Here is a 9,096-nt window from a genome sequence, read left to right on the forward strand (position 1 = left end):
CTCGGGAGGCTGAGGCAGGAGAATGGCGTGAACCCGGGAGGCGGAGCTTGCAGTGAGCTGAGATCCGGCCACTGCACTCCAGCCTGGGCAGCAGAGCAAGACTCCGTCTCAAAAAAAAAAAAAAAAAGAATTTTAAGGAACCACAATTATTTATTTATCCTGTTTATCTTTTCACCAATTTTATCAATTACATTGTCTGATTCTCTTTTATTCATCTTGGCTTTCTTAAAGTTCTAGATCCATACCTGTTGCTTATGCTTAATATAGGTGATAGAGGAAGGGCTCATGGTTTAAGCAACTATCTCTTTTTTCCAATCCCTTGTCTGATCCTGCTCCAAATAGTGATGAAGAGCTGGAAGATTCAAAGGCTCTATTGTATTTACCCATTGCCCCTGAGGTAGAAGACCCAGAAGAAAATCCTTACGGCCCCCCACCGGATGCAGTCCAAACCTCCTTGATGGATGAAGGGGCTAGTTCAGAGAAGAAGAGGCAGTCCTCAGCAGATGGGTCCCAGCCACCTAAGAAGAAGCCCAAAACAACCAATATAGAACTTCAAGGAGTACCAAATGATGGTAAGAGCTGCATCTTCTCCCTCTGGCCTGACAGATGCCGCTCTCTGCTCCCCAGCTCAATCTGGTAATTTCCTGTTTCAGCGATTTTACCTTAGAGGAATTTTCCCATGAGTCTATTTTATAGTGCTTTACAACTTTATAATGATTGCATCTGTGTTCACTTCTCTCTTAAAATGGAGAAATTCTGCCCTTCAGTACTTTGCCTAAAATGCTGCACTTTAATTCTTCTGACAGCCGGCTCGGAGTTTATTATACCATTCTTCTTTCAAATTTTTCCCCATAGAGTGGTTTTATTAGATATAAAGTACTAGTTAGACTTGGACAATCATTTCATCCTTCCTGCCACCTTTTACAGTCTGACTTGGGAATCCTTTATTACCATGTCTTGGAATAGGTAGGGGTGGATGGGGGTGTGCGTTTACTATTGAGCATCCTCCTTCCTCTTTTTTTTTTTTTTTTTTTTTTTTTAGAGACAGGGTCTTGCTCTGTTGCCCAGGCTGCAGTGCAGTGGCGTGATCTTGGTTCACTGAAACCTCCGCCTCCCAGGTTCAATCAATTCTTCTGCCTCAGCCTTCCGAGTAGCTGGGACTACAGGCATGCACCACCATGCCTGGCTAATTTTTGTATTTTTAGTAGAGATGGGGTTTTGCCGTTTTGGCCAGGCTGGTCTCGAACTCCGGACCTCAAGTGATCCGCCCGCCTCGGCCTCCCAAAGTGCTGGGATTACAGGTGTGAACCACCGCACCCGGCCCTTCCTCTTTTTTAGCTAACTGCAGATCACATTTTGCAACTACATATTTTCCTGATGTTATTGATTTCTGTGTCTACTCTGTTTCAGACACTCTTTGGTATATATACCATTGCTGACTTTTACATCAACCCTGTAAGTTGTTTTACCTGCTTTTTAAAGGAGAAAATTTAGGCTGAGGTTACGTGTAAGAGGTTCTGTAACTTGCCTAAGTCTCACAGGAAGTGGTGGAGTCAGGATTCTCATTCTAGTCTCTCTAATTCCAAAGCCCATTCTCTTTCTGCTCTCACACGCCTCTCTGTGTATGTGTGTGTGCATGTATGTGTGTTCCTTCTTCTGGCTTGGTTTGATAGTATCAGTGCATCTTTCAGCTATTTGTTCAATTTAGAGTTACCGTGACTTGGCATGAACATGTAAGCCAGGGGTGTCCAATCTTTTGACTTCCCTCGGCCACATTGGAAAAATAATTATCTTGGGCCACATATAAAATATACTAACAGTAATGATAGCTGATGAGATTTTAAAAATTGCAAAAAAACTCATAATGTTTTAAGAAAATTTATGAATTTGTGTTGGGCTACGTTCAAAGCTGTCCTGGGCCGCAGGTAGCCTGTGGGCCACAGGTTGCACAAGCTTGATATAAGCCATGTGTGCCTTTTGACCAAGCAACTATCTCTCATTTAATGGCCACTGTTTTGTAGTTATACAAATAAGACAGACTTTTCTCTTTTTAATTATTAATTGATCCGGGACGCAAAGCAACATTCTTTGCTCAACAAAGTTGTGGTTGGGGTGATGGGACTGGTGTCATGTGGATTCCTTTCCATGCCTGTCTGTCCTACAGAAGTCCATCCACTACTGGGTGTGAAGGGGGATGGCAAATCCAAGAAGAAGCAAGCAGGCCGGCCTAAAGGATCAAAAGGTAAAGAGAAAGATTCTCCATTTAAACCGAAACTCTACAAAGGGGACAGAGGTTTACCTCTGGAAGGATCAGCGAAGGGTAAAGTGCAGGCGGAACTCAGCCAGCCCTTGACAGGTAAGGACACATTGGGAGCACTGTCTGGCTTGCTTCGTGGCCTTGCTTTGTATAGCCCTTGACTATATTTAACTGCAACATTTTTTCCCCCTCCCTTCCTACCTTTTTCCCAGCAGCAGATAATCTCTGAATTTTAAGCTGCTGCTAAGGGCAGGCTAAACCGGATTTAATTCAGTGGCTCTTAACCTTGGGTCTGTAAATAGTTTTCAAGAAGTGTACATTCCCCTGATGTTATATGTAAAATATTATGTGAATATTTTTCTGGGGAAGATGTCCATAGCTTTCATCAGATTCCTGTAGGAATTCATGACCCAAAAAAGGGTAAGAACCCCTGGCTTAATTCATTTCTTCATCCCTATTTGCTCTTAGGTTTTTTGTTTGTTTTGTCTCAAATGAAAGAGCCAGACAAGTAGCCAGAAATACAAGCTTGTTTTATATAGTCTTTGACTGGTTCACTGTAGCATCTTTTCTCTCCCTCTTCAGATTGTTCAAATCCCACAGGTAGTGCTTTCTCTCTCTTAGTAGTCCAGAAGCAATAATGAAATTGTTAGTAGTACCATCATGTTAAGGAAGAAGATGGGGTTTGTTTTGGTTTTTAATTTTTTTCCAGTATCTGAAAACAGGAGGAAATGACCAAAAAGACAGAAACTACAGTATCTGTGTAGCATCTTAACACCTAAGCCTTTTGATACATAATATTTGAGTTTTCTCACTTTTATATTACTGAGGGATTTTTATTGGGGGATAGTAAACACTTTCTGTTTCTTACCAAACATTTGTGAGCCTAGGCTAATTGGTCTCTTGTTTAGAAAATGTTAATCAAATTAGAATCCATTTCTGTGTAAACATTGGGCTTTGGATTTTTTTTTTTTTTTTTTTTTTTTTTTTTTTGCTTTATATAGAAGCACTGCTTTAGTTAATACAATATTCTCAATTTTTTTGTGGCTAGTTGGTAGACTCAAAGGTGGATTGATAACGTGTCAGTGGTTATGTTCAGGCTCCCCCTGACTTTAAAATTTTAATCTAAATGTGTTCAAATGTGATAAGGACTAGAGTGCAAAACAGAATTCTTTGTTTAATTTATAACTTACATGATTTAATCGTTGTCTGTAAACATGAATTCTTTTACAGAGAAGCTGAAATAGACTCAGTTATTCATCATTTTGAGTATTCTACCTCAAGTTTACTAGATTTTAGACTTTAGTTTTTGATAGCCCAACACCATACCACTGAGTACCAATATTTTTTTCCCAACAATATTTATGGTGGTGCACTGATGGTTATCACCTCCACATTCAACCCACCTAAGGCTGTGTTTGTGTATATATGCATGTAATGCTGTGTGTGTGTATTTTTTTTTTGAGACGGAGTTTCACTCTTGTCCCCAGGCTGAATTGCAGTGGTGCGATCTCAGCTCACTGCAACCTCTGCCTCCGGGTTCAAGTGATTCTCTTGCCTCAGCTTCCCGAGTAGCTGGGATTACAGGTGTGCGCCACCATGCTCGGCTAATTTTGTATTTTTTTAGTAGAGATGGGGTTTCACTATGTTGGTCAGGCTGATCTTGAAGTCCTGACCTCAAGTGATCCACCCGCCTCGGCCTCCCAGAGTATTGCGATTACAGGCGTGAGCCATCACTCCCGGCATGTTTGTATATATTGTAAAGTAGCCTGGAGCAGTCATGTGGGCATTGCCAACAAAGATTGCAGACTGACTAGATGTAAGTAAAAACAGTCCTTCCAAGCCCACTTCTTGCACACACTGATGCCACTACAGAAGAAGTGCAATTTAAAGTTTAAATAGATTTTCCTGGCCCGGAGAGCTAAGGGTGATTTAAAATGTGGCCAAACATAATTAATTAAAACACTTTAGGACAGTCTTCTAGCTTCTTAAAACCTGTCTATCCCTAATCATGTGCTTTTCAAAAGGAAATGTATGGTAAATAAGGCTCACACCTGTAATTCTAGCAGTTTGGGAGGTTGAGGCGGGAGGATTTCTTGAGCCCAGGAGTTCAAGACCAGCCTGGGCAACATGGTGAGACCCCATCTATGTAAAAGGCAACCAAACAAATAAGAAAAAACCTTGAGCTGGGTGCAGTGGCTCATGCCTGTAATGCCAGCACTTTGAGAGGCCAAGACAGGAGGACTGCTTGAGCCCAGGAGTTTGAGACCTGCCTGGGAACAAAATAATCAAAAAATTAGCCAGGCGTGGTAGTGCACACCTGTGGCCCACTTAGTAACATAGGAGGCTGAGGCAGGAGGATCGCTTGAGCCCAGGAGTTTGATATTGCAGTGAGCTGTGATCACGTCGCCGCACTCCAGCCTAGGCAACAGAGGGAGACCCTGTCTCAAACAAAAATAAAATCAGCCAGGTGCAATGACTCGTGCCTGTAATCCCAGCACTTTGGGAGGCTGAGGCGGTCAGAATGCTTGAGCCCAGCAATTCCAGACAAGCCTGGGCAACATAGTGAGACCCTGTCTCTACAAAAGAAAAAAATTAAACCCCAAAAACCTCAAAGGGGCATTGAGGTATAGTTCCACGACTTCCACAGAAGGATTATGTCTGCCTTTATTGACCAGCTGCAGTGTGGTTTGGATCTTTGTGAAGGCTGAAAATTTTGGGGAGAGTGATGAAATTGGATATCACAGATAATTCCATCAAAAGTCTGTTTTAGGGCAACTTATTATGTTTTTATATGGGATTGTTTGGGTGCGGGAAGGGCTTCATCCAGTAACGTGGTCGTCTTGGAGGGCCCTGAGCAGGCTGAGTTAGATTGGTACCTGCTGCTGATTTGCATGTGGCCTATCACGACCACCGAGGGAAACTCTGGCATTTGGAGCTCATATTCTTCCATACCTTGGAGATTTTCAGTAAAAGCCACTATATAGTCATTGTAGATTTCCTACCATCTATTAAGAAAGGAAATCTGATCCAAAACTTCTGAGGTCAAACCATCTTCAAAAATCACTCCAGTTTGACGGTTGTATGTGTAGATTCAAGGTTTTGGCCCCCTGCCCCATGGACAACTTCTGCATTTGAGCCAAATCATTCGAAGGCAAGATTATAGTTGTAGGCTGTGTTACTCCCCAAGTTAGATGAATGACAACTGTTTGTTAATATCTGTAGTTGACCAGTTACTGTAGAAACTGTTCCTTAAACTGATTAGCCCTAACAAAGCTACCGTAGTCTGTTGTCTGTTTTAACAGGAGAATATGCATTTCAAGGGAAAATTGGCAGACAGACCACTCTAGAGATAATCTGGCCATCTGGAATCTGGGGCTATAGAAAATTCTTTCCTGTCAAATAGCTTGTCAGTGTTGGCTAGCACTAGAGGGCCCACATTCATGCGAACATTTTTCTGTGTGAGTGAGGACCCAAAGTGAAGCTTGGTGAGGGTAACCCTGAGCTTGGGACTTTTTGGAAGGACCAGGCTAACATAGTCTGCACTATCTATCAAGTGCTTCTTAAGAGTTACTTTAAACACTCTCCAGAGGACAGTCCTGAGACCAGAAACTTGAGATGTGAGCAGAATCACCAGTTTCCTAGTTGTCTGTGATTGCTCAGGGATTGCCCAAGAGCTAGGGCTCCTTGGCAGTAAACATCAGTAGTAAAGTGGGACAAAGGTGTGGTCGGTTACATACATGTTCTAAAGGCCTCATGGGATGGTAGACTTGAAGGGGTTGGTGCACACCTGGGTCTGTTGGAGATGGCAAGGGCCAAAGTGAGCAGAGGCAACACTTCTGGGAGTGGACAGGCACCATGCAGATTTCCCTGTCTTGGGCTGCACTACACCACTGCCCTGGTGCCAGCCCATCACCCCAGGGCTCTGAACCACCTCCAAGTCACTTACTGAATCTGGATTTTTTTTTTTTTTTTAATGCTTGGTAGTTTTGTTTTCCTTTTTTCTCTTTTTCTTCTTTTTCTCTCCCCTCCCTCCTTTCCTTCTTTTTCTTCCTTTCCTTGTGAAGACTAATTTATGAATTAGTCTAGAATCAGGGTAGTCTTTCTCACTCTATGGGATGTTATTAGCTAACCAAGGTAGGGTTTGAAATCTTGATTCAGTGTTCTCTTAGGCTGACCTCGATTGGGCTGCTACTGGAAAGTACCAATAATAGCTGGTCATTTTGAGCTGAATTTTCCTACCTATTACATTCCTGGAGATTTCCTTTATGTTGCAGCTAAATAATATGTTTCCTTGGGGGCAGTTGCTGCGTCAGGTCTTTAAATTGGCTGGAGTCTTCTGTATTGCTATTTCTGTGTGTCTTATCTTGCTCATAGTACTGCTTGCTCTGGTTTTGATTTGTTGCCTGATGCCTCAACAAGCTTTTGTTTTGTTTGGTTTTTATTTATTTATTTTGTGTATTCAGAAGAACAAGGATGGTATGGAAACATGAGCTGCCCTCAGCTAACCAGTGAGCTCATTAGTCATCCTGAGTGCCCATTACTAATGCTGTTGATTAGTGATCAAACCACTTTCTCCTATTATGATTTAGGTTTAAAATGGCAATGTTGTATTCATTTTTAAACGATTACAACTAAATTGGTCAGGGTACCTGTAGGAATAGTTGTTGAAAATTGCCTTAAAGTGGTTAAGGCATGATATTGAGTCTTGTGGAGTGCATTCTTCTATCTCAGGAGGTTTTTTAAAAATCAATGCGGCCGGGTGCAGTGGCTCACGCTTGTAATCCCAGCACTTTGGGAGGCTGAGGCGGGCGGATCACTTGAGGACAAGAGTTCAAGACCAGCCTGGCCAACATGGTGAAACCCCATCTCTACTAAAAATACAAAACAATTAGCCAGGCATGGTGGTGGGCGCCTATAATCCCAGCTACTCAGGAGGCTGAGGCAGGAGAATCGTTGGAACCCAGGAGGCGGAGGTTGCAGTGAGCCGAGATCACGCCATTGCAATCCAGCCTGGGCAACAAGAGTGAAACTCTGTCTTAAAAAAAAAAAAATAAATGCAAGGAATTCATTGTGATTTATGTTGAGAGAGATCTGAAAACCCGGTGCTAAGTAAGCTTTTAATCTGACTGAACTATGAAAAGTTTAAATTTGATTTTTAACAGCATAACATTCAGTAGAAAGTTTGTATCTCATTGTAACTTCAGTATGTTCTCAGGCACATGTGAATATATTTTTATTGCCAGTTTTCATTTGTGCAGGAACTTGAAAAATCAAAGTTATATAAATGGATACTTTTGTTTCATAATTTGGGCAATTATTTTTTAACCATTTTACCTTCAGGTGCTCTCTGCCATTCCAAATGACACCTGGGAGGATTTTTTTCACCTTCTTCTCTTTTTACACTTCCTAGTTAATATTTCACAGCAGCTCATTTAAGGATGTCTCTCAGAGGTTGAGCAGCTTCTTGGAATAATCAGGGAAGTGTTCATTTCATTTTACTATTCAGGATATTACTTATCAATCATCGTTGGTGTGTAGCAATGTGGACAGTAGCTCTCATGAACATTTCACCGTATTTGGGATTCTAAGGTGATAAGTAGGTCACTTAAGGAACTGTGGTGCTGGGAGAAGGGTTTCCTGTTCACTTGTTAATCATTTAGTGACTAATCAATCTTTAAATATATGAAGGGTTGAAAGGTGTGGAACCCTAAAATTTCTTCTCCTCTACTTACTGCACTTTTTGGAGTGTTAAACATTATTTGTTAGCACCTTAGAGCATGGTTAGCAGCTTAGAAAAAATGTAGAACTCTGATCATTTTGCTTTTCCCCCCACCCTTTGGGACAGTACTGAGGAAAGTATTGGGGTGGGGGGTTTTGGATTTGGATTGTTTTGTTCAATAAAGAGTAATTGGGAGTTGGAGTTGGTTATGACTTTTCTTAAAAAGGGGAAATTTCTTGGTCCATGTGTGCTTGTAATGCATCATCCAGCATTCAATATTTCTGTTCTTACAAGTAACTGGTCTAAATTGAAGCTAAAAGAAATCTTTTTGTGTCTAATCTCTTTAGCAGGAGGAGCAATCTCAGAACTGTTATGAAGACCTTTGAAGTTCTTCATTCTTTCCCACTTTGCCATCATGTGGCCTCTGGACACTGTGGTCAGTCATTTGAAAATTGACTTTAATTTAAAAAAAAGGCGTGTGCCTCCCACCCAGGAGGTGGGAGGGTGAATTTTATGTTTAAATGAAGAAGTGAATTATGGAAGAAGAGTATACGACCTTCCCTTCCCTTTCAAGCATAAGTCCAAATAGACTCTCAGGAATGAAGATTTGTGAAGACATCAGATAGGAATTTTGACTCATTTAAACTTTGATGCCTAGTTATGTTGCTGGAGAAAAAATACCTGTGTTTTGCTCATCTAACTTTATTGTACCCAGCGTCATTTTGACCTGTCATTTCCTATCTCCCATTTGCCTTCTGTCCTCAATGCATGTCCTCGAGTGACTTCTTATCTGAAATTTTGCTACTGGTATCCTAGGAAAACTTTTGTTGCATACTCTCATTTTAAACTTCTCCTCTCCCCTAATACCTCCTATATTTCCATATTGTGTGCAAAGGATGGGCAGAAAAGAAAGTGCTTGAAAGATTTCAAATTTTCAGAAAGGGAACAATGAAGGCCCTCTCTTCCTCCCATACCACATTTTGCCCAAGAAGCCGGGCTGTAACAATTCAGGGTTTTCCCTTGTTTTCCTCTCATTGCATGTTTCCCTCCAATCTTGGTTCATTGTCATTAATCATGGTTTTTGAAGATAGCTAGTTTTATCCATCTCCAGCAATGAATC

General features: G+C 41.5%; 1 protein-coding gene across 4 annotated transcripts in view; it reads left to right on the top strand.

Annotated features, from left to right (window-relative positions):
- RBBP5 (RB binding protein 5, histone lysine methyltransferase complex subunit) overlaps positions 1–8,676 on the top strand; it is a 35,470-nt gene extending 26,794 nt beyond the window's left edge. The window contains exons 12-14 of one of the 4 annotated variants that reach the window (XM_007988761.3): positions 343–572; positions 2,165–2,356; positions 8,324–8,676. In XM_007988761.3, coding sequence (XP_007986952.1) covers positions 343–572; positions 2,165–2,356; positions 8,324–8,352 — 451 coding nt within the window. In that variant the 3' untranslated portion in view covers positions 8,353–8,676. The remainder of the gene's footprint in view (positions 1–342; positions 573–2,164; positions 2,357–8,323) is intronic. The other 3 variants (XM_007988762.3, XM_007988763.3, XM_007988764.3) reach the window with 3 other exon arrangements.
- Positions 8,677–9,096: the final 420 nt, after the last annotated feature.

The sequence above is a fragment of the Chlorocebus sabaeus genome, chromosome 25 (assembly GCF_047675955.1).
Source record: "Chlorocebus sabaeus isolate Y175 chromosome 25, mChlSab1.0.hap1, whole genome shotgun sequence".
In the NCBI taxonomy this organism is placed as follows: domain Eukaryota; kingdom Metazoa; phylum Chordata; class Mammalia; order Primates; family Cercopithecidae; genus Chlorocebus; species Chlorocebus sabaeus.